General features: G+C 44.9%; 8 protein-coding genes across 8 annotated transcripts; 4 read left to right on the top strand and 4 right to left on the bottom strand.

The window, feature by feature from the left end:
• Nucleotides 1-1,752: 1,752 nt before the first annotated feature.
• Nucleotides 1,753-2,764, bottom strand: ATNIH1004_011296 (uncharacterized protein; the record flags this gene model as incomplete). Its single annotated transcript, XM_033575859.1, has 4 exons — nt 1,753-1,836; nt 1,886-2,076; nt 2,141-2,243; nt 2,315-2,764. 4 exons carry the CDS (start codon nt 2,762-2,764, stop codon nt 1,753-1,755), a joined length of 828 nt encoding a protein of 275 aa, XP_033421714.1.
• Nucleotides 2,765-3,451: 687 nt separating this feature from the next.
• Nucleotides 3,452-4,692, top strand: ATNIH1004_011295 (uncharacterized protein; the record flags this gene model as incomplete). Its single annotated transcript, XM_033575858.1, has 5 exons — nt 3,452-3,895; nt 3,964-4,066; nt 4,119-4,309; nt 4,366-4,380; nt 4,669-4,692. The coding sequence occupies 5 exons, from the start codon at nt 3,452-3,454 to the stop codon at nt 4,690-4,692; spliced, it is 777 nt and encodes a 258-aa protein (XP_033421713.1).
• Nucleotides 4,693-5,255: 563 nt separating this feature from the next.
• On the top strand, nt 5,256-5,926 carry ATNIH1004_011294 (uncharacterized protein; the record flags this gene model as incomplete). Its single annotated transcript, XM_033575857.1, has 2 exons — nt 5,256-5,635; nt 5,686-5,926. 2 exons carry the CDS (start codon nt 5,256-5,258, stop codon nt 5,924-5,926), a joined length of 621 nt encoding a protein of 206 aa, XP_033421712.1.
• Nucleotides 5,927-9,737: 3,811 nt separating this feature from the next.
• Nucleotides 9,738-11,330, top strand: ATNIH1004_011293 (uncharacterized protein; the record flags this gene model as incomplete). Its single annotated transcript, XM_033575856.1, has 1 exon — nt 9,738-11,330. One exon carries the CDS (start codon nt 9,738-9,740, stop codon nt 11,328-11,330), a length of 1,593 nt encoding a protein of 530 aa, XP_033421711.1.
• Nucleotides 11,331-12,480: 1,150 nt separating this feature from the next.
• ATNIH1004_011292 (uncharacterized protein) lies at nt 12,481-13,485 on the bottom strand (the record flags this gene model as incomplete). The annotated part of the gene is made up of 1 exon (XM_033575855.1): nt 12,481-13,485. The coding sequence occupies one exon, from the start codon at nt 13,483-13,485 to the stop codon at nt 12,481-12,483; it is 1,005 nt and encodes a 334-aa protein (XP_033421710.1).
• Nucleotides 13,486-16,926: 3,441 nt separating this feature from the next.
• On the bottom strand, nt 16,927-17,686 carry ATNIH1004_011291 (C2H2-type zinc finger protein; the record flags this gene model as incomplete). Its single annotated transcript, XM_033575854.1, has 4 exons — nt 16,927-17,188; nt 17,242-17,321; nt 17,383-17,574; nt 17,633-17,686. The coding sequence occupies 4 exons, from the start codon at nt 17,684-17,686 to the stop codon at nt 16,927-16,929; spliced, it is 588 nt and encodes a 195-aa protein (XP_033421709.1).
• Nucleotides 17,687-21,563: 3,877 nt separating this feature from the next.
• Nucleotides 21,564-21,855, top strand: ATNIH1004_011290 (uncharacterized protein; the record flags this gene model as incomplete). The annotated part of the gene is made up of 2 exons (XM_033575853.1): nt 21,564-21,626; nt 21,703-21,855. The coding sequence occupies 2 exons, from the start codon at nt 21,564-21,566 to the stop codon at nt 21,853-21,855; spliced, it is 216 nt and encodes a 71-aa protein (XP_033421708.1).
• A 246-nt stretch (nt 21,856-22,101) lies between these two features.
• ATNIH1004_011289 (C2H2-type zinc finger protein) lies at nt 22,102-23,067 on the bottom strand (the record flags this gene model as incomplete). Its single annotated transcript, XM_033575852.1, has 4 exons — nt 22,102-22,567; nt 22,621-22,700; nt 22,761-22,952; nt 23,014-23,067. 4 exons carry the CDS (start codon nt 23,065-23,067, stop codon nt 22,102-22,104), a joined length of 792 nt encoding a protein of 263 aa, XP_033421707.1.
• Between the last annotated feature and the right edge of the window lie 1,431 nt (nt 23,068-24,498).

Here is a 24,498-nt window from a genome sequence, read left to right as displayed (position 1 = left end):
AACCACAGAAAACAGTATATAAGGATCTGGCTCTTTGGGTTACGTAAAATACTACTAAAGATAGTTACCTCTATCTACTAATCCCAAATATTTACAGAAGATGTGGGGTGGGGAGGAAGGTAAAGTTAAAATATTATCAAAAAAATAACTCTTAAATCTTGCTTGTGACATAATCTACCAAATACGGTGTATTGTCAGGGGCTGAACTCCTAGAACCTATAGGACATACACAATGGAATCGTTGAAGAGGGGAAGAAAGGAAGAAAGGAAAATTATAAGCGGTAAGCAAGTAAGGTGAAAAGGCACGTGATACGGGTCGAGGGCCAATGGGGCTTGTACGGCCTGTAGGGACAGTAGGGACAGTAGGGACAGTAGGGACAACAGGGACAACAGGGACAACAGGGACAACAGGGACAACAGGGACAACAGGGACAACAGGGATAATAGGGACATTGGCCCGAGAAGTCAAGCGGGCTCCAGCCCTTTACATTTATTTGGCATCCTGGGCCCAGGAGTATAACGTATTTCCTTTTTTTAAGGCATATAGGTGAGGAAAGTCTGATGTGGGAAGAATATACCCAAACAAGGCGTTAATCCTCGAGATTAGTCATATATGGAGTAGAGTAGAACTTTTACGCTATGTTGGGTCGCTCATCCAATAATAACGTAATCGGTAAGCGAGCGCCGCATGAAAGCGAGCGCCGCACTTCTGTACGCCATATAAAATGGCACTCTTTGAAACCTTAATATCTCAACCACCAGTAGATATAGAAACATCTTTATAAGACAATAACATATATATGGATTCTAAAAGGTATTTTCATGTTTTTAAATAGCTTTCTTGGCTTTAAATACTAGGACAACTAAAAATATAAAAAATACAGCTGTAATTTATCTTATCTGGAGAAATATTCATTCCTAAAATTTCTCTGCTTAATATATATATATACGTTATTATATTATACTGTATATTAAATTTTATGCCCTCTAGGTGCTTTATTGTTGAGATTAGACTCTCAAAAAGTGTCATTTTATATGGAATAGAGAGGTGCAGCGCTCGCTTTCATGCGGCGCTCGCTTACCGATTACGTTAGGCGTTCCATTGATTAGAATGCTTACATCAACACTTCTGTGGACTGGTCATGTGAAACACAGCCGAGCTGGAGGCATGTTGGGGCTTAGACCCCTAACAACGCACAATGGACCAGTCATTTTTATGATTCTTGAGTAACTTAATCTAACGAGAACAAAATATTTAGTAATGGAGCAGAACCTCATCCCCAAGGCCAGCATAGTTGTCGGCGAAAGCTAGAATGCTCTAGTTACAGGCTGCCGATACACAAACCCGTACAGTACACCATTTCCAAAGCTTAGACACCAATTTCAATTAGTTACAGAGTAAAATTTTAAACAAAGCAGCGATAATGACAAGTTGTTAATAAATTCTATCCCACTGTTCTACTACACATACCCCGTAACACAACCCAAGGTACAGGGGTGTGGAAGTAGAGTTTCAATAAACTTATCACCTAGTTGCATGACCCCAGGCTATTCTAACATACGTATCTCAGGTATGGAATGAAGTAGAACACAAAGATCTGACCTTCTAGATATATTGGCTATTAGCAAGACTACTGTACGCGCAACGAGGGCGATTATGCATGTACAGTATGCATATAGCCCAGACAAATATGTGCGAGAACAGCGAGCAGTTACAATGCAACGCCTGCGGTGTTGGTCCAAACACTGGTATTAGGATCGGGAGTGTAAAATTCTCAGGAGGAGTGGAAAAGGTTGCAAAGATCGAGATTCGACCCCTCTATTGAGGAATTGATGCTGCAACATCGTTAGCGCATCAGTCACTGCAGTCACACCGAGATCTTACGTTAATTAACTCCTCGATTGTGGTTCCAAACGGTGCATTTGCAAAATTCTCGGCTTCCAGGTATAGTGTCGTGGCCGGTTTGTCTGCGGTGCCAAGCTGCAGAAGCACCTTCGCCATTTGGCAGACAGCCTGACAGTCCTGGATTTTCTCCTCGGGATCATGATTTTGAAGCATACTATCACCGACGTCCGCTGTACATGTCAAATAATATTAGCCACACAGTTGGGCTCTTTTGTCAACTATCCGACCTCTTACCAATTTTCACCCGTCCACTCTCGGTCAGCATGACAGTTCCACAGGAAATATTTCCATGCGCGATACCGATTTCATCATGTACATATTGGAGGCCCTTCAGAGTCTGATTTGGCGTTAGCCGCTTTCTTGGGCGTGTTTAGGAATGAAGAAGGCTGGATGGGATAAGGATCTCACCTCCTTGCAGATGGTAGCAACCGCACTCTCGTTGCCAGCGAAAATATTGGAGGCTCGGCAGATCTCCTGCAGAGAGATACCCCAACTGTCGTATGTAAGAATGACCGAGCTTGACCCAATGTACAGTTCCTGGAGGTTCACAAGATTCTCGTGCGAGGTTCTAACTATATCGTCCACAGGAACACGCAAGGCATCAAGTGGGAGCGTCTTGAAGAAGGATGCGGCGGATATTCCGGCAGTTGCAGGAGCTAAACAGTTCAGTCCTCCACCATCTGGAATAATGGGGAAAAAGAGCCTTTTTGTAGCTGGGGGGAATTTATTCTTCTTGAAAGCTCCTGGCAGTGTGCCTCTAGTGGGAACAATGCAAGATGCCTCTGGAGCAGGAGTATCTTCAGAATCTTTGGCCGGTGGTGAGGAAACATCTTCGAAAAGATCTCCAACGTCGGACATGGTAAGGATCGTTTGCAAACCAACTTAAGAGTATCTCCTAAAATGGATCGTCCAAGGGCGAACGGTGTGTATATATGCCATCGCGATTGGTAGCGGCATTTGAATCACGAGAATGTATTGAGGCCTTGGCTGCTTTGATCCCAGTGAGCCCTACTATGCTTAATCTACCACCGACCAGTAACTGTATTATTTGTATTACTTGGGGGTATGTATAGTGGGGTGAATCTTTCAAACTGGGTCCGGCGAGCCCGCCGATCCCGTTGCCCGGACCCCAAAAGGTTCAATGTATTTTCAAGCTAGGGTGGAAAGATACAGTACCGGTCCCACCCAAAAATATGCCTTTTCGAGCTATTTTAGCGGTAAAATTTCAATTGCTCTAGTGAGTCGCCCAAGGCCGAGGAAGATGGCCATCCAGGAGTGTATACTATATACATTATTATTATTAATAAATACTATATACATTTCGTATAGGGTAGTCCTGGATTTTTACAGTAAATTTCTATTAGGTGACTTGTTTTGGACTGCTATATCGCATCGGATCATGCAGGTTGTCCTGCTGACGTGGAGAAACCCTGAGGAATCTAATACTTAAGCCAGAGGTTGGTATTTGGAATTGCATTTGCGATACTGGCCGCAAATTTCCCGATGGAGACACGAAAACAATTTAGCAGGTATCCCAGTTGCATGATGGGTGCGACAAGGAAGTTAGGCTCTCCGATCGAGATCTCCTCATATTTTCGCCAACCTTCTTCCAATAGCACGGTAACGGACAGTACCACTGAAGAGACAGCGTCTAAAAACCAGTTCGTTAAACATGGATCTCCGTACACGGCGATGGACCGCTTTTTTATCGGTCTGGAGCCTATATACAGTGGGATCAATGCCGTTGAATTTACGGCGAATTCTCCAGTCGGCTATGTGACGAAGCTGGGCATGGCAGGCGACATGGTTCCGATTGACTGCTTCATGGAGACCTCTCATCCGAATTTGGTGAATCTCAGAGAGGTCTTTGTGACAGAAAACTCTCTGTTCTTTGTGTACGAAAAATGGGGTATATCCTTGAAGGAGATCCTCCTTCTCTCGCCTGTTTTCCAGCTGGGGGAGGTCGAAGTTGCTACCATTTGTCGTGAGGTATGCTTGGCTGATGAGCCTGGTCCCTGGACCCATAAGAGGTTTGCTAATAGACTACGTTGTATTAGGTCCTCAAGGGCTTGCGATACATTCACAAGACTATCGGAATTAGTCATGGGTCTCTCTCTGAAAGTAACATCCACATCATGGAGGATGGCGATGTTAAAATCGGTGGGTTAGACCACTATGGCCAAGCCAAGTATACTGGGCTAACATGTTTTAGCAAATATTGGGAAGAGTATGGTCACGAACTCTGGGCCCAAAGGAATGTCTCGTGATATTAAAGATGTCTGCAAACTCGCACGCTTACTTTTGGGATCAAGTGATGCTCCTGCCACCAGGGGCACTGTTGGCGTTCTGGCGTCGGATTTCGCCCATGCACCATCCGATGTGACTATCGATGAACTACTACAGGTACGAGCTGAGATCCGCAATTTTCCAGTACAATGTAGAAGACTAACTCTCAGAAGCATTCGTTTTTGAATGTTAGTACAGGCAGTTGGTGTCTACGTCCAGCGAACTTTTTCTGTATGATTGCTCGGAAGGCAGGTAGCTTTAGCCAGCCGTCTGTATTAACTGACTAGTTACTGCACCATGCTATCGAACTGCGTAGGTATAGAGAGAAAACCATAATGCATGTGACACGATTTTCATGTCCTATATCTATCTGCCTTGAGTGTCTCACGGGCTAGTCATTGGTGGATGAGAAAACATGAGGCTTGACCCCAGAAATAAAAAACAGAGTGCACTGACGAGACATTGATTATCCGTAGCCCGTGAACCGTAGCCGCAGTTGATTCCACATTTAATACTGTCCCATATCTTACCAAAACTACTAAGTCCAAGGGATGTATTTAACGGCCCGGTTCCGTCTAAATTTGAGGTCTCCATTATCTGTTTGTTTTCCATGCATGTTCACTCCATCGCAGGCCATTGATCGAGACTACCGGAATTTTACTGTAACTGGGAGATCTACTCGAATTTTTGTTTCAGACCCGGTTTGGCTGCCAGGAAAATGCTGGTGGTAAAAATAAAAAGCATATGCTATAATAATTTCTGTTACGTAACTTCCCATACTGCAGTACTATAAGAGTGTTAAGACAGTTATCTCTGCAGCAGCGCTCCATTTGTTACTCAGAATTACCCGGTTAGTAAATAAAACCTCGATACTGTAATTTACTGGTTTTATACATTGCAGTCTGAGGCGCGCAGGCTAGAAGATAAATAGGCATATACCAACCTGTTCTTTGGGTTATTTCTGTCCAGTTCCATTCACCGCTCATACAGTACTGTACTGTTCGTTTAATCCTGTACACTCTCTATCAAAACGGATCCCCATAAGTCCTCTTCCCATAGAGCCATGGTTTTGTTTTCCTACCAAAAAGACTCTGGTATAGTCCGTAGCGACACCAGTCAAACCGTGGGAACGACATACATGCAAATGCTTTTGGAACTGCAAGACATCCACTGGGTCTACAATCTCCTCTCCAGTTTTGCTGGTTGGATTTTACTAGCTGGGTTTATTGTTATTCCTGGAACATTTACCACTTTGCAGGAGTCAAGCTCGCTGGGAGAGAATCTGACCAAGAACGACGCCGAGAAAGCGGTCCTTGATACTATTCAAAACCCACCATTGGTAGCCATAGCATGGTCATTTTTGGGTATCGGGGCTGGAATTATATTATTTCTTTTCCAGAAATGGCGGCATAATTATATCTGGCTTATTAACCGGCTATTCATGTAGGTAGACATAGAACACCCTCGCACAATGTTGACTGACGGGTTAACAGACCAGTTTCCCTTAATACCATTGCGGGCTTGGTTACCACTCTGATTAATGTCTACACAGCGAAAGATGGATATTGGTCCATTATGGCTCTCTTGACAGTTATTGTGAGCGGATTCCTGGCAGCTGTCTCGCTGATATTCACTTTGGTATATCGATTTTGGAAACTTCGTTTGATTAAGGAGGATCATGAACGGGAAAGCAAGGCAGGGCTGTGCATTGTACACCCTCCAATTTCGAAGTGATCTGACCCTTTGCAACACCACCGCCACCACTACTACCCCTAGGGTATTGTTCTCTAAAGATAGTACTGTTCAAATTATCACCACATTTCTGGGGCCCTACCAGTATTGTGAATTATCCATCTTTTTACCCGGTCTATGGGATTCAATTAAAGTATACCGGTGGCTTCACACGCTTACATCGAGCGACCTCACAAGTATTACTTTAAACTAGTACTCAAAAACAATATACGCTGGCTGTATATACGCCTGGACCACCGTTGGAACACAATACACATAAAATTCCCTCCATAGAAAGTAGCCATTCCAAATACCACAGGTTTCAACAGACCCGCGTAAATCGCAAGTTGGTGATCAGAATATAAACCGTACCTATTTTAGTCATTCCCTTGTCAGTCTACTAATATCCATAATTACGATAATTATGAACCACCATGAACCCCACCCAACCACCACAAGTTAACATCTAGAGCTAGGCCAAAAAAGAGCAGCCTCAACTTACTCTATACTCCGGAAGTAGAAAATGAGAACTAATCGGAGCACAACTCAAACTCCTACAGTATTTTTGGAAGGGGAAATTCCCGAAAGTTTATTCCCCACCAGTTTGGTCAGTTCCTGGTATTCTTCTGTGGATCCCGTACGTTACAGGCACCCAGTATCTGATGATTTATTATCGGAATAAATTAATTTGTAAAATACACCTCTATCGGGACATTCCCCTGAGCTTTTTCTGAATTTGTCTTTTTATTTCTCTTTTAATTTACTTTATTTTAATTTGTTCCAGTTTAATTACTCGTATTTTTGCGTTTGAAGTCCTTGCTAGACAAAAATCACCAGGACCTACCTCCCCCAAGATCCGAGCCTTAATATTAAATACAGCCGACTATGATCGACCCCATAAACCCTATGAAAGAATTGCATGCGTATTGTATGAGAATACGTAAACTATAAAATTCCCTAACTACAAGGATAAGAGGAATAAAGTCGAGTCGCGCGGGCCTATACAGATTTTAACAAGGCCCTCAGGTACGCATGCTTGTTCAGCTGAACTTGAAGTGCGCCCCAGATCCGGCTTAAGCGAACATATAAGGCGCGTCCGATAGGTACTATACCTCTTCGTGTATTGTGAATATTACCGTCGTTTTCTTTGAGCCATCTGTCTCAGGGTCACTTAAAAAAAATGAAACTATCCATGGTAGAACTGGAGACTGGTTGGAAGCTTATTTTATGTACCGGAAAATATGCCGACGAGTTTATATAGGATAGGCATTTGTGACAATACGCCTAATTAGTCTAGCGGTACTATTCCAAGGGCTAGGTCCTGCCGTATTCTAGAGAGAACGATCCGTTGAAATTGGAATACAAGTGGGATGCACATGCAAGCCCTGATGAGACAGCTTAGTCGGGCTTGGCTTGTACTTGGACTTAGAACGCGGACATTTTCGGCCGGGAGTCGCTAGTGGATTGTTACCACTATCTTGATCAAGCCCCGACCTGGTTAAATAAAGTCTTGTAAGTTACCAAAGCTCAAAAAGTGCTTCCACACCACCCATACACGTCTAGGCTCCGGGTATTTTGGGGAGCTAGGGATTTCCCACAACTTTGGCCTCAAATATTGAGATATTCGTGTATTAAAATTTTATCTGGTAAGTTACCCGACGTTGAAAGTTTCTTCAGGAATTCTACGCTGGTAGTTTTACGGCTCGACCGACTGAGTAAACTTGGTCCTTTTTAACCGATCTTGGAGGCAAGGGAATACCCATAAAATCATAGTATTTATATCGACCTGTTACTGTAGTCCTGTATGGGTACCTCCAGTTTCTTTATTTGTGCCATAAAACTGCCTCTTCCGGGTCGTCCGCTATTTACCTATTTCACGATGTTACGACATTCTTTGAAGCTTCTTCCATTGGCACTGTCCGTAGTGTCCTTGACATGTTTGGCCATCGTCTTTGCAGGATGTAGATCTCCTTCGTCACCCCAAGATTTGTTTTTCTTGAAGGTATATTACATAGAACTCCGCTCCATGGCCAGGTCACTGACGGGTACAATCTCCAGATAGATTGGACAAGTTTGATGCAACAGAGGGTGGTTCGGTCCTTTAATATGGCAGACCAGGCATCTAATCTCGCAGACAAGGCAACCGATCTGGCAGACTCAGCCCACAATGCATTTAACCAAGCCAGTGACACTCTCTCTGACCTACGAGGCAAACTTCAGTCGAATCTACCCGATTATTATGCAGTTGGTCTCTGGGGATACTGTGACGGAGAGGAAGACGCGTCAGAGTATTTAAGATGTTCCAAACCCACATTGTCATTTTCATTTGACTTGGTGGCGATATTAGAGTCCAAAGTACCCGGATCGACTTCGCTGCTGCCAGAGGGGAGCAAAAGTGCGCCTTCGGGACTCTCAAAACCTTCCAAATGGGCTACCACGGCATATATTATTGGAATAGTCGCCACCGCCTTGACTGTTATTACAGGGCTCTTTTCAATGCTGTTTAAATGGGGAGCAGTTCCGACACTTGCCTGCTCTCTTGTAAGTTATTCCATATGATGAAAGAGTCAGAAGTCTAATCTGCAGGCAGGTTGCTTCAATCTTCGTTGTTGGTGCATCAATTACCGTGACGATCATATACAGCTTAATATCCACAGGGATCCGAACGTTTCTAGGTGACCTTAAGGTTCACTCTCACCTCGGCCCACACATGCTGGCCGCAACGTGGCTGGGAAGTGTATTTTCCTTGGGAGCTTCTCTGCTTTGTCTATTGAGCGTCTGTTGTTTGCGCTTTTGAGAGAGAGCACATACTGTGCCCAGAAAATTACCATGTGTCGTCGCATTCTACGATACCAAGGCAGATGTAGGACGCATATTAGGAAGATTACATCTTAGCCACGCGAGTCGGGTTATTATTACGCCTAAAATCAGAAGGATCAGATTGGAACCCAAGATTTAGAAAACGGCCAATCTGCACAGATATGGAGCCAATGTTTTCAGCTCTAGGCACGCCGCAAGTTATTAATTACTAGAGGGAATAAAAAGCCCGCGCTCAGTTTGGCTATCTAGTTATATTTTGTATAGTACGATCCAGGAAGAATAGTAATGGATGTTTGGAAACTATTTTTTTTCACCTCTGCATATACTGTAATATAACATGTTTTATAACTTAATTGATACCTCATGACTTGGAATTTAATAATGAAGTGATAGACAGCACTTTCTATAGTACCAGCCTTGTGGCTAGTACGAAACCTTGTTTTTATACTAGGTAATATCCTAAAAAGAAAAAAAAAAAGGGTCACGTAACTATGGCTCCACCTAGTGAATTGGTTGCTAATACTTGTTACGAAAGGAACCACAATTTGTAACTTTCCAGGTAATCTCTTTGTGGGGTGCAGAAACGTTCCACTCTCAAAAACAGTTCCATCTTTGGCTCACACCGGTTTTGGCAGTCAGAGTGGTGATGCATGTACGTGCAGCCGCATATATAAGGTAAGCTGTATTAGGAGTTAATTCTGGCGTTACCAGGTTTAATTTGCCTTTTTGATACGCATTCCAAACAAATCCCCTGCTCCATGGTCTAATACTACCTTCCAGACATTTAAATTTTGAGGGCCGGGTGGGTTGGACCGTCCTGCCGTCGAAGGACATAGTGTCGCTCTGCTCTTGTTGGAATGTCATTCTTACTCCCGTTAATAGTTAATAATTAAGGTGGGTTTATAACGTCTTCCGTTGCGATGTATCGTGTTAGCTCACCCCCGTCCTCAAAACATCAGAGTTAAGATCCTGAATTTACAGCAGAACGAACACCATGCCTCTTCACTTATTCCCACTGGAAATTACCTTGTTAATTGCAGACCATTTGGTATCGCTAAAAGATCTTTTTAATTTTATACGAGCTAATCGCAGGCTTTACAATTTCCTGATCAGTGAGCTTTACCAGAGAAATATCAAATCTGATGGTGGATCTGCTCTTGTGTGGTACGCAATCCATGGCGACGAACACGGAGTTAGACATATGCTGGCCGCTGGCGCTGATGTTAACCTTCGATCACCAAATGAGACACAATCGACCGCTCTTCTGGAAGCTGTGATTCACAAACATACCCGTGTTGTAGAACTTCTTCTGGAAAATGGAGCGTTGCCAGATGCGGCTGACCTCCGCGCCAGACGGCCCTTGGTTTTGGCGACAGCTGAACGTAGCGACGTGACCATCACTGAGCTGCTCCTAAGTTATGGTGCCAGGGTCAATTCCGTTGTATTTGACAAACGTGCCCCGCTTATGGAGGCCATCCGGTCAAATCAGGAATCAAAGGTGGTGCTGCTTTTGAAGCGAGGGGCTGACACACATATCTTGGGAAGTGGAAATACACTTCTACACGTCGCGGCTACGAAGAATGCTTCTCCCACAATTATGAAGATGCTCATAGATTCTGGTATCCAGGTGGATTCTCAGGACAGTTGGGGGAGGACACCGCTACAGGTAGCAGCCTATTATTCATGCGCACGTGCTGTGCGCCTCCTACTGCATTATGGCGCCGATCCCAACTTCAAAAACACGAGGTATTCTGGGAAAGGACGGACTGCTCTTTTCTACGCGGCTGAGAAACCCAGGAACTCCAGGAAAGACAACAAAGCCATTATCCGAACACTCGTAATGCAGGGGGCCCAAGTGGACGCTATAGACGATAGGCAAGAGACACCTCTACTCTATGCGGTCTCTCAGGGAGCCATCAAACAAGCCCAGGCACTCGTTGAAAATGGTTCTAGTATTATGGCAAGAGATGCAGGGGGAGAAACCGTGCTTCATTTGGCTACTCGGCCACATAGTGGGTGTCCTGGTATGATGGGCTGGCTTGTTGAATGCGGGGCTGATGTGAACTGGGCCGGCGGCAAGCAGAGTGAAACTCCAATTTTCAACGCTATCAGATACTCTTATTGCCGTCAAGGGGTGAAAAGCGCCCATAACCTTCTATCACTTGGCGCCGATGTTCACTTTCGAAACATCGATGGGCTGACGCCTCTTTCTCTTGCCGCACGAATGTGCTCCATCGAATTGACAACTATGCTACTCGAACGTGGTGCTTCTGTTAATTCGAGGGACATGCAGGGAAAGTCACCTCTACATCATGTCGCAGAATACTGTTTTAGATCCGAGGCGCGCAAAGTAATTGCACTGCTTCTTGAACACGGAGCCGATGTGAACTCGCAGGATCACTCTGGATTTACGGCTTTGCACACACTCGTTGCTAAAGGAGGAAGCTGGGAAGCGGCCGGAGACATGTTAAAGGCCGGAGCGGACCGGTACGCCATGTCGAACGATGGAAGATTTCCACATGATATGGTTCCTGCTGGCCCTTGGGCGGAGACAAAGCGCCTTTTCATCCGCTCTTACACATCATAAGGTATCTAACGATAACCTATCTCATCCCCCACCTTGAGCATATTTTGATCGAACTCCACCATTGTCCCAGAATTCGGATGCGCAATGTTGTCAGTTGTTCCTATTGGCCCCTTTCCATGGTCATCCTAGTGTTTGTGTCTAATTATCCAAAAAAATTACTTACAAAGATACCATTACTCTACACCGGGAACCATCAATCTAATACATCCTATTAAAATACCCGAGATTATAACTCTGCTCCATGCTCAGCGAGCTTTTATCACCAAGGGACACATTAAGGTTTGGTGACACAACCGATTTACAAGGACAATCGTACGCACAGGTGTAAACAAGGAATGGGCAATAAAAAATGCTTAGAAGATTGTCCTCCCTCTTGTATAATGTAGTCAAACAAAAGAGCGATTGTCCTTAACTGCATTGTACTAGGCCAGGTTTTTCCAATCTCTAGATGCACTCCTGGACCGTCAGTGTGGCTACCCTTTTGGCATTTGCACTAGTTAAGGCCTGTGAACTCATCACTGCAAGTATGGTCAATTTTAACACGCTTTTTTGTTCATACTTACTTTTCTCCTTTTCTTTTTTTTTTTTTTTTTTTTTTTTTTTTTTTTTTTTTTTTTTTTTTTGGTTTGACTCCTCCAGCTACTATAAAGGAGATGGTCTCTGGGATGTTCTCAAGAGGAACCACCAATTCCGCACCAATACTAATGTCTCCTTCCAGCAGAAATCTTATTCTGCATCTTCAAGTATCTTGATCGGGCCCAGCAAGCTCTCACTCGGCCTGACATGCCCCTACTTCCTTAGTCTGTTCGCAAGATATTCAGTCCGTTCCAGGTTCCGACGGCTTAGGAGATCTATGGGGGGCTGACCACGTCTGAGCGAGGCTCTGTGGGGATAAACAGATACAGCCGTGCGGCACGCATGCGAGCAAATGTTCTTGAAGGATTTGTCTGCTAGCCTTTTAACTTAGTCGCCTCTCAAAACTCCTACTATTAGCTGTACTGGAACTTCAGTACGTTCCTGATTAAATGGAGACAAAGGGATTCAACGTAAATGTAGCCCATATATATATATATATATATGTGTGTGTGTGTGTGTGTGTGTGTGTGTATTCTAAATTATTAATTAACCCAGCCCATTTCCCGCCGCCTTTTCAATTTGTCGGTGCCGTGCCCTGCTCTAGTTGCTTAACCTTAGCTTCTAGCTCCTCGATTTGCCTCCCCTGTTTTTGATTCCGCGCCATCAGAAATGGGTCCACAAATTGAACCATGTTGCGTAGAATTTGTTGTTCGGCAACCTCGGCCTCTTTCTGGATTGTTTGCTGCATCTGATTTACTGATTCTTGGTTTTTCTGCTGGAGGTAGTGGGCTTGCTGCAGCACTTGTTGATAGACTTCTTGTTGCAAGACTTGTTGATGGGCTTGTTGAAATTGCAGGATTTGTTCCTGGGCTTTCTGCAGCACCTGTTGGTAGACTTCTTGTTGCAAGATTTGTTGATAGGCTTGTTGGACTTGCAGGATTTGTTCCTGGGCTCGCTGGACTTGCAGAACTTGTCCTTGGGTTTGCTGAACTTGCAAGGTTTGATCCTGGTTTTGCTGAGCTTGTTGCTGGAGCTGTTTCTCGACTTGTAAAATTCGCTCCTGGGTGTGCTGGACCTGTTGCTCGACTTGTGAAATTCGCTCCTGGGTCTGCTGGACCTGTTGCTCGACTTGCAGAAATTGTTCCTGTGTTTCCCGGACCTTTTGCTGGATCTTTTGCGGTACTAGTTGGTTAACTAGTCGCAGGACCTGTTGCTGGACCTGCTCTTGCAGACCTTTATTGTGCCCTTGGACCTGTTGCTTAGGTCGTTGGCTTCTCTTCCGTGTTTGGGGGGCTCTTCGCTTCAAGGTCTCTCGTTTACTGAGCGCACGAGTTTTTATTCTGTGCAAAGGCCCGTTCGTATCTTGCTGCTCTGGTTGACTTGGCGCGGGTTGCTGAGCCTGCTGTGTAGTAGAAGACATTCTCTGCGGCTTGTTAGTTTGCGGTTGCGGTTGTAATATAGTAGCGCCCATAGCAGTTTCTTGCTGTAGGGGTTTGTGTCTTGCAGACTTGTTGAGATCGACATGTGAACAGTATGCAAGGATGTATTCCATCCATCTCGTGTGGGCAGAGGCTGTCATTTTACTATACTCAAGGAAACAACAAAGAATTCAAATAATAGCTGAAGGATTAAGTTCTCAGGTAAAAAGCCGGGAAGAAGGGAACAAAGAACAGGAGCTGTGGGTTATTTAACTTCAACAAGCCTTAAAACCTCTCGCTTCGCTCGGCGACTTGAAGTCTGGCCGAAGCTATTCCTATTATGAATAACACGTGACTGAGTTAGACCGTATCATCGCCGACACAAAGAACTGTAGCCAAGGCCCCTGGCGAGCACGCTGGGTAACTTCTATCGTCAGGCAGTTAGGACAAAGGATTTCTACCTTCTCGTGGTGTCCGGTGTCAGTACCCTCTCGTTTTGTGGAGGGGACGCCAAAAGAATCCAGGTAGTGTGGGTAGGGCCGAACCACAGAGTTTTCTGGTGCCAATCCCGCCCAACCCACAGTATGATATGACTACACCTGATCGCGTAGATACAAAGTCACGGAATCTAAGAAACCAAATTCTACTCCCTCATCAAACACAAAATACGGTTTGCCATAGATGGCGTTCTGTCAAGTAGTTAAAATCTCAGTATTGAGCATAAATATTTCCGCATTCCATGCCGCAACCTGGCAACATATCTTGCATAAACTCCATGTGTTCACTTTCCTCAGATACAAACTCTAGCAGAGCGACAAACATCCCTTCGCTTCTTAACATGATTAAAGCCAGCTATCAAACACATGAGTGGATAGAACGACAGAACACATAAAATACCCAGGTTGTCCTGCAGCCGAAACGATAAACTTAGCATGAATCAGAGAGACATCCACATGACCGTGTAACCGTAGGATCGAGTTCGGAATCTTCTATCTTTGTGACGGTTAGGCATATCTCTAACATCTTGCATTGGTCTGAAATCAGAGATTGTTGTACCAAAGTACAGGTAGTGGGAGAGATTCCTCAGACTCCAGCCAATGACATATTCTGCTCCGTTCACCGCCTGCTGCTTCCGCTGCTGACACGGCTACGGGCTGATGAAACACCCAACTGAGTTAGCGTGGCAGAATCGGCAAAATATGCCTCATCATTGGCTGGGGTCTGAGGAAACTAATGTTGGAAGCGATTGCTTGTTCTCTTGAATGGGTGGCCGGGTGGCCGCTACTAACTAAAAGCTAGCTTACATAAATGATGACTAAGCGAGGTCGAAACCGGGGGCAGGCGCCCATGCTTGGCGATATGCTCTAACAACTAAGGCAAGTCACATTCGAACTCCTTGGATATTTCCAATGCGCCTAATTTCTCCCGCATTCCCCTAGGGGCGTGCGCAATTTTTCAATTGTTCAAAGCTACACTTTACTAGGAGGAGCATTCCGGGGCTTGAGGAACACCGTCAATTATAGAGTGACTATAGAGACATGCTAGATAGTTGGTACGACATCAACACATACCCATCAGACAATCTGATATTAATAATAGACTAGAGAGCCTCCTGCTAATATACAGCGTATAAAAAAATTGTTTTCTCCTAACCCTATCCAGATTAGCAAGAGGCTCATAACAGAAAACCATCTCTCTTCTTGATTAAGCTCTGTTTGTAGATCTAAGACGTGGGAAAGATTAATTAGCCTTCTCCCTTTTAATATGCATTGGTATATCCCTACCTGAGCCTAATAGTCTATCCTTTTAGTGATGTGGGCAGCAGGCACCAATGCAGCACTGGTGCTTAACTTCACAGGCAAGTGGCTCGGGACAAATTTGAACCCTGGATGACAGTTGTCCAATTATTTTCCTTGAGTCCGAAATTTTCGATCTTGTAGCAACCGTCCTTGCCGGCAATTGCGCTGCTAAACAGTGCTGCACTGACAATGAGAAGAAAAGAGTATTAAGTGCATTGTGGAAGTAGTAGCGTGTAAAATAACGGTAGAACTGGTAATAGTCAACAAATAAATGTGGATAGGCATTAGTTATATTGGACTCTCTAGGGCATGCCACAGCTTTATATATCCTCAGCCCGTCATGGGAGTAAGTTCATGTTCATTAATTTAAGAGCGCAGACGCTATGTTCCGGAAACGGAGCAGATACTCTGAAAGAACGGTTTAATTTAACTAATGGAATGGTCACAGCCTTCTTAATCTGTAACTAGTAGAGCTCAGATAGGGTTACATTGTGATGTTTTCGTCAAGAAAGGTTGCATCCCAATTCCTTGCTGGGGATATTTGCAGCAGTGTAGCAGTATGAATTTCAGAGCTACAGCGGGAAGCATTATCTCTGTGTTTATAACTTGGGTGCCATTAGGCTTTCTTTGGTTGTTATAGAGGAAGGGATATGTGATGTCGCAAAGTTAGATATTGTGCCATAAACTGCCCTAATATCCTACACAGGAATTTGGAGCATGCACGGCTTCACTTAGTGCTAGTGCTAGTGCTCCTTCTAAATAGCTAATAAAAATAGAAAATCTAGCGAATTCAAGCTACGATAATAGTCTTAAACAGAAATACAAGACTGGTTCAAATGGGAGGTGCTACGTCACACCGCGGGCTCCCCCACTATACCAGCCAGGCTACTGCAACATCTGTATTCCTAGTTCGGACTAGCAATCACCGAAATTAGTATAGTCAAATACCAGCCAGGTTGTTGGAACCTAGTGCCTCCTTCAGTATCTATCCAAAAAACCTCATTTTCTTGTTGCGCTGCCACTGCTGCATCTGGCAATGTAGTATTTATCCCTGTAGGTGCCGTGGGTGACGGTTGGCTGTATGCTTTCTTCCACTGCTTATATAGCCTTCTTTTCTCCTGTAAAGCTTCTTTTTCTCTCTGTCCTTTATTGATCGATTGGCATCTTTTGTACTGAGTATACCGGGTCGTTCGGCTTTGGAATCCCTCTTGGTGATACACGCTCCGGGGTGCTTGTATCTGTCTTATTCGTCGAGTGTATCGCTCATCGTCGCAAGCTCCTCTGCTTGTCTTTTTGTAATGGTAAAACGCCAGTTGTAGGCCTCGATGGAGCTTCAGAGTAAGCCTTCCGTAGTAAAGATCCTCGAGAGCTTCTTTTGGTTCTTTTCGAGGTCCTGGGCACTCTTTGGAGGCGTATTTTCCACGTTGGAAGAGGGGAGATTTGGAGGGTTGGGTCTCTCCGTATGCACGAAGATCGGGCCCAGAGAGAACTTGTTATTGGGTGTGGAAATTCCTCTGTGAGAATCCCATTACTTTTTCAGCAAGAGATGTTAATATATTTACCGACCCCGAGAAACACCCGGTCAGTCGGGCTACTTTAGAAGCCGCATTGTTGTTTGTCCTGGAATTCTGGGCATAGCTAACCATGAGCCTATGCCCTTCCGCCGTGATTATACCCACAAAGAGATGCTGGAACTCTGGTGGTGCATAGCCTGGACGGCATTGGTCGTATCGTTGTTGCATGAGTTGCTGCATGTATTATTGCGGAACATGCTGCACGTCAACTGGGGAGGGTATGGGCACATTATTGGCAACGACTGGCGGCGCCTCCTCCACGGCAGCTGGTGTTGTCATGGGTATGTTTTCGGGAGGGTAGAACCTGTGCGTCGTCGCGGATGAGTGAGTAGTAGGGTTGCTGGGCAAGGACACTCTGGTTATTCGCTATAGAAGTGCTAATGGGGTTCTGGTACGAATGCTCGGATATTGTATCTTCTGAAATTGGTCGGGTCGTCGTGCTGAGTGGGTGCGAGCGGTGATGTTTGGCCAAGGCGGATTTACTACAAAAGCTGCGTGACGGCATTAGCAATACCAGGTCTCCACATCCACACTCCAATCTCACCTTCGTTTGCATGTAGGTTCCTGGCAGATATAAGGCTGCTTCCCGGTGTGAATCCTTCGGTGGCGCGCTAGACTTGATGGCTGGAGGGAGCTGTTAGCAATTAAATAAAGGTTAGGAACTATAACAAAGAGAGTCACATACATCGGAGAATGCCTTGCGACATCCTTCGTAGTCACAGACATGAGGCTTTTCCCTGGTGTGGGTTCGGGAATGGACAGTCAATGCGCTCCGATGAATAAAGCTCTTGTTGCAGTCCTTGACCTTGCAATGATAGGGTCTTTCATTGGTGTGTGTTCGATAGTGCCTGCAGAGGTCCGATTTGCGGTTGAAAGACTATTAAGATACTATTAGATAGGCCACTTTGGAAGGAATGTATAAGACAGTAAAGTACCTTGCCACAATACTTCCATGAACAATTAAAATCGCGTCCATTGCCAGGTGCCATGGCCGCGGGAGAGGCGTGTGCATATGTCGGGGAAAAGTGGGACTACAGAATGAGGAGAGATGAAACCGATGAAAGTATCGGGAATAATAGGACAGTTGAGGGGAGACTTTAAGATAAAGTAAAAGTGAAGTAAGATTGCATGGAATATTAGAGGCAACCAAGAGATATGGAGAGCGGACTAATAATAAATAAGAGCGACGAACGGTTCGGGTGGACCCCAGTCATGGGTATGAGGGTTATTCTGGTGGAGGCCACTTATCTTTGTATAAACATTGGATGGTTGTCCACTAGGGTAGGATAAGTATGAAAACGTCCACTTGTTCAGGGGTAATTAAGCCGTAGGTATGGACAGGGTAGGAATGGATCCACGTACCTGTCACTACTGTAGGCTAAGGCAGTACTAGGGGGTTGTAACGCCACCATTGAACTAAGTCCGTATAGTAGGCATGATTAATTGGGCTCCGGACTAATAACGACTCTACGGATAAGAAAGTATCGACGGACTATAGTAAGCGGACTAGCATATTCGAGAAAAGAGATTAAACGAGATGTTGTTGTATGCCAAGTAAGAACTATCCGCGGGCCGATGGCGGGACCACCCGAGAGGGATGCTGGGCCGAATCAACAAATACTCATAGAATCCGTGTTCCAAAATTCTTGCAGTCGTGTTTCGTTCCACCACCAAACTTCGTGCCGCAAGTTGCAAACAAAATGTTACGGAAACACCATAATCCGCCCGACTTGGCGGTGCGGAGTATTGACGATCCATTCTACCCTGAATCCTTAGATAGTCGAGCACCTTGAGTCGAGCACCGAAGACTCTAGACAGGAATGCAAGAGACTCAGTTGGTTGAGATACTGTGATTCCTGGTGTTTCCGCAGACAACACCTACTTCCTAATTAGGCGAAGGGTTGGCCTGAAGCTGATAGAATAGCTACCAGCGTATTCTTCCCATGAATTCCCCAACATGCATTAAGTGTGGCGGCTAGTAATACTTACTGATGTCGACGCTAGCTGAAACTTAAGGAGGTCGATCATTCTTGGGACAATTTAGTTTGTATTAGAATTAATTCTGCGAACCTCTTTGTTTCCGCAAGTGCCAAGCCTTCCTAGAGTGACATTGTACAGAAGTGACTTCACACTTTACGGATGTATAAATAATACGTGCATAAAGTGGACATTGTCAGGGACGGGATGGCTCCAAACCAGGTAAACCTGCTATTTATGAGGTGCACGAAGTATATATATATATATATATATGCGAAGGGATATCCTTTGCTTGTTGACACCCCTGCATTCCAATGGCTTGATATGTCCAGTGGTGGACGACAGAAACATGTGAACCGTACGTAGGAAACCAAATAAAATATAAGAACAAGTGCTTTTTGTCACCAGCCAACAGATGAAATAACGGCCTTTGAATATCTCGTGGATTCCAAAAAAAAAAAAAAAAGAACATTCGTAGCAGCGTCTTCACTTGTTTATACTTCAGAGAGGCTGAGGGTCGCGGTTGTTAACTACGCAGTTGGTAACTATGCAGTTGGGATCACCATTCAAATCGCCACTGAAAACGAAGTCCAAGCCAAATAGCTATCCCCCCGATATTCGTGGGTCTACGGCCTCAGTGTGTTACAACGCTTTCATTTTTTGTTTCTATTTGTCATATTCTCTCCCGTTTCATTGCATCTCCTACATTTGGTATCCAGCCAGTTTCTGACGTTTACTCAGGCGGCTATTGTCTGTACAGCTACATCCCCGGAGAACTCGAATCAACTATCTGCAGATACTATGCATTTGCCGGTCGAACAAGTAGAATCGAGCGGGGAAAAGTTCCAAACCCCAGCGCATCAAAGAATGTCTCTGGAGCTGAATGGCTTGCTCCATTACTCAAGTGCCAATTACTGGAAACCAAAGGATCCAAATATCTCTCACTTCACATATCCCGAAGAGACGTCTCCATGTGCTCGCTTGGCTCCGAAGAAAAGCAGTTCCCAAAGTCCAAGACTAGCATCGAAAGGCAAGAGAAAGCTTCGACTTCCAGCGATAACCCTAGACAAGAAAGAGAGCTCGTCGTCAAGAATGCTTCTGCGAAAGCGGGCTCAGCGAGCTAGAAGAAAGCTCTTGACGAGTACTAAATGGCGGGGTCGTTCTGCTCGGAATGTTGGGTTTATGCAGGTGAAGAAGACGCTGAAAAATAGATGATGTGCTCGCACTCGTTGTCTGCGTTTTTATTAGGACAATTATTTTATGTTTCCCTTGCTACTCGCGGACAGAACTTTACACTAAGAATACACTTGTAAACTGGTTCTTAGTGTCCAGCCTGTGTCAACATTTTCATGATATAAACGATAAAGCATTCCTAGATCATGTCCTATTGCCGTGGGTTGTGACTTACAGTACGAAATGGATGCCACAGTCATGAAGCCTCTCCTCCCAGCACCCATCCAATATACAGAAAGAGTGAGGTGGCCCAGAAAAAGAATTAAATTATACCATTTATTAATCAGGGGGTATTAACAAAGGAAGTCCTTCGAATGCTTTGTCAAGAGAATAAGAAGAGTCTTCTTCAACGGTCTAACATAACCTAGGCAAACTGTATATTGCCAGTTTTTAAAAGGAAGAAATCCAATTCAAGCACTTATTACATTCCTTCCAGATGAAGGCCCCTGGATAATGCAATGTGACACCGAAAACGGCCGGATAACTGCAGTATTTTTGACACACGAAGTCTGGCTGGAGTGCTTGCAATTAAATCCATATATCTAATGTATGGATTGTACATATAAAACGAATCATATTAGAATGCCGCTCCTTGACAGTGTTGGTATAACTTCAACTAGGCACACTTTCTATGTTGCCTTTGGTTTTGTATGCGATGAAAAAGAAGAGACATATTCCTTTATTCTATCCTTTTACGGTCCTGTTATCGAGTTCTATGGCTTCCACTTCCTTCTGTGATTGCGATAGATAAAGAAAGGCACTTTTTCTATTAATTAAGGAGATATTTTTCACGGCAGAGGCTAGATCAACAACTGGATTGCATTGTGGCGAAGACATCGCTTGAAGAACTAGTAAACAGAGCGACGCGAAGTCGGAGCTACAGTCTCTGCACAAAGTTGGCGGCGGGTTCAGCTGGGGAAGAGGCGACGGGGAACTCCAGGCCCATTCGAGGAGTTAGCCAATGTCGAACTATGTCGACCAAAATTGGTCTATATTACCGATTATTCAGCATCCGCTCGGTTCGACTTTGTTCCTTTGTTTGCCCTTTTTTTATTCAGTTCTCCCAGATAGATTTAATTAGTCAGAGACCTTACTTTTCAATAAGTTATAGATGGCTCCTTATTCCTTATCCATAGATCAGTGATACTAGCTCAGAAGGGGGACATTCCTGTTCTCTCAGAATCCTGGTTATTGTGAGCAAATTCAGCAAGAGGGAGCCATTTAGATACAGTGCTCTCGCCGTTTTTCTACATACACCACATAACTAAGGAATGTTTGCTAATTAATGGTTCGGAAAATATTTTGCATGCTTATTATTTATCCCTGCCAACCCCATTCTTGTTTTCCTTGCTCCTGTCGCTGTTGCTGCGAGGGGTAAGCAGAGCTCTATATCAAATCAATCCTGATTGCTTGATTGTACATATTTACTTACAAGATAGGGTTATGATCGTTGGCTTATTACGTGTCGCGCATTTTTATAGAAAAGTGTAAATAAAAAACAAAAAAGCGCAACCTGTGAGATGGATATTATAAAAGCTACCGCTTGAGCCCATCACTCATTGAGTCGCTACTACTGAGCCTGAAAGTAATCTCATATACAAGCACTCTCTAAACCTGATCAAGCGCTTCAGAGCCAATTGACTTGAAATCATTACAATGAGGTTCGCAATCATTGCCGCTTTTTTCTTTGCCTCGTTGACAGTCGCCTTTCCTGCATCGGTAAGTTTGTCAATCCATTAGAACTACGCCATTAATGGAAATTGTCTAACTACATCCATCGGTTCCGCCAATTCAGGATGACGCTAATGTTAACGCTACTGAAGTGAGCGATATGATGGCCGGACCTGGTGGACATGGCCGTGGAAACGGAAAGAATGATCATGGACATGGATGTGGAAAGGATGATTATGGGCATGGTCATGGACATGGAAAGGGCAAGGATGATTGATGATCATGGATACGGAGGTGGATATTGAAGCCGAGATGGAGAAAGAATAGCCCAGATTATATAATCGTCAAGTATTCCTGTCAATAAAAAAGGGTTAATGATAATGTGGTCGTGGGTGGACCAGAATCATGTGACTAGATCGGAGAAACACCCCCCCCCCCCCCCCCGGGCCAAAACACACGGAGCATACAACAAAATTAATGATCAAGAGAGTATAGTTGTGCGGTTTTCCAGACATCTTTCGAGTCACCTTGATCTTCCTGGTCGACCTCCAGTAACCTGACTCAAGATGGCAAAATTCTGAGGATGATAGATAACCATGAGGTCATGCCTGGATTTTGGCACACTTGCAATGAGGTGGTGGAACTCCAGTGGTACGTAGCCGGGGCGGCCTTGGTCGTATCGTTGTTGCATGAGTTGCTGCACGTTAAATGGGGACGTCACGGGCACATTATGGGCAACGATTCGGGCCGCCTCCTGCACGGCAACTGGTGTCATGGCTATGTATTTGGGAGGGTAGAACTCATGCGTCGGCGTGGATAAATAAGGGTAGAAGGGTTGCTGGGCGAGGAGATATTGGTCATTCGCTACGGAAGTACTAATAGGGTTCTGGTACGAATGTACGGATTCTGCGTCTTCTAAAGGTGGTCGAGTCGTGCCGGGTAGGTGCGAGCGATGTTGATGTTTGGACAGGGTGGTTTTGTGGGAAAAGCTGCGTCACAACATTAGCAACACCAGGTCTCCATATGCACATTCCAATCTCACCTTTTTTCGCATGTAGGTTCCTGGCAGATATAAGGCCGCTTCCCGGTGTGAATCCTGCGGTGGCGTCTTAGACTTGATGGCTGGAGAGAGCTGTCAGAATTGCATGGAGATCAGGCACTGTAATAAAGGGAGTCACTTACATCGGAGAATGCCTTGCAACATCCTTCGTGGTCACATATATAAGGCTTGTCTCCGGTGTGGGTTCGGGAATGGACAGTCAATGCACACCGTTGAATAAAGCTCTTGTTACAGTCCTTGACCTTGCAATGATAGGGCCGTTCATTGATGTGTATTCGATAGTGCCTGCGGAGGCCCGATTTGCGGTTGAAAGACTATAGTTGAGACACCATTAGATAGGACTCTTTGGGAGGAATATACAGGAGAGTCAGGTACTTTGCCACAATGCTCCCATGCACAATTAAGATCCCGTCCATTGTCAGGAGCCATGGCCGCGGGAGATAATTGGTGTGTGGATATGTCAGGAAGAAAAGTGGGACTCTGGAATGACAGAGAATCCGAAGATGATCAAGAAGAAACCGATGTGGGGAGGGGTCGCGGATAATATCACAATGGAAAGGGGACGTTTAAGAAGATAAGTTAAATGCGAAGTAAGAGGGTATGGAATGCTCACGGTTTAAAATTAAAAAAAAGAAAGAAAGAAAGAAAGAAAGATGAGAGAAAAGTCAGGGGGAAAAGCAGGCTGACCTTGGAAGAATATCCGCTAGGCGGATAGTGCACTAGCTTCCTGCTTTATGGGATCTCTCACATTGCTAGATAAGTTAGTTGATATTATGTGAGTCTGGGTAGCTCTTTTTCTAGCTCTAGTTATTGGACCGATTAGCCTCTCCAGCGTGAATGTTGTCGCTCAAGTAAGGGGAAAAGAACAACATCATTGCACAGTTGCTGAAAATAAATTAATTGTTGGAAGCTTGAAGGAGTCCAGGATTCAGGGGGTACGGAGGCACCCGCAAACTAGGCTAAATACAATCAGATACTAAGACAGCGCAGACCGGCACCCGGAGCAGAGGGATAACCCGATGTTCCAACATAAAGGCTTTTTGTTCCTTTCTGGCGGCTTTACAGGCCTCCAATACGCGTTTTTCAAGTTCTCCGGTTGATCTAGGCATATTGTGTGGATAGGAATAGCCTCAAGAAGATGGGAGGATGGAAAATTGGTCTATCGGTGTGGTGCACCTACTGCCGAAAGGCAGTGGGAGCCCATCGAAGGCACGGATAAATGAGTTATGGTGGTTTAAAACATCCAAGGTTGTTTAGTCGGTGAGGAGATACGGTATTTCGAGCGGCAGGCGGTGTCAGGCGGCAGGTGGTGTAGTACGTTATTAGTCAAATCTTAGTCATTATACCCCTTTTAAGTTAACGGGGAATGATGGGGACACCACCCATTTTTTTTTGGGTCATAGGATTGGGTTACGCGGAGCTCGTGGGTTCGAATCCCCCAACAGGCATTTGAGCATGGGTGGTGGGGAAGATAGGCCAGGCTGTCGCTGACATGCCCTGCCGTTTGATGGACGATGCATGGGTTTGGATTATCGGGAGTATACACAGGGGAAATCTCTCATGTAACAGGATCCAGTCTGGCGCTATGCTGTCTTGGATCAACCGTCAGATAATACTCGCTAGGAGGCTAGGCAAAAGACCCAGGTAAGCAAAAAATAAAAGATCTTCAGCTCAAATTTATATCTCGATTATTGTGGAGTGAACTTAGTAAATTATGAATAAGTAGACTCGTGGTTCTTGACACATACGACCAGTGTGTGTAGAAAACAGGTCTTCCTGTCCGCTCAGCCGTACACAAAATACACGCCGGCGATTCCTGCTAAGTCCACCCCGAGTACTGCAAAAGTTAGTGCTGAATTA

This window comes from Aspergillus tanneri (assembly GCF_003426965.1).
Source record: "Aspergillus tanneri strain NIH1004 chromosome Unknown AapTan_8_pilon_pilon_pilon, whole genome shotgun sequence".
NCBI lineage: Eukaryota > Fungi > Ascomycota > Eurotiomycetes > Eurotiales > Aspergillaceae > Aspergillus > Aspergillus tanneri.
The sequence above is the reverse complement of the archived record's forward strand: the minus strand, read 5'-3'. Positions and strand labels throughout refer to the sequence as shown.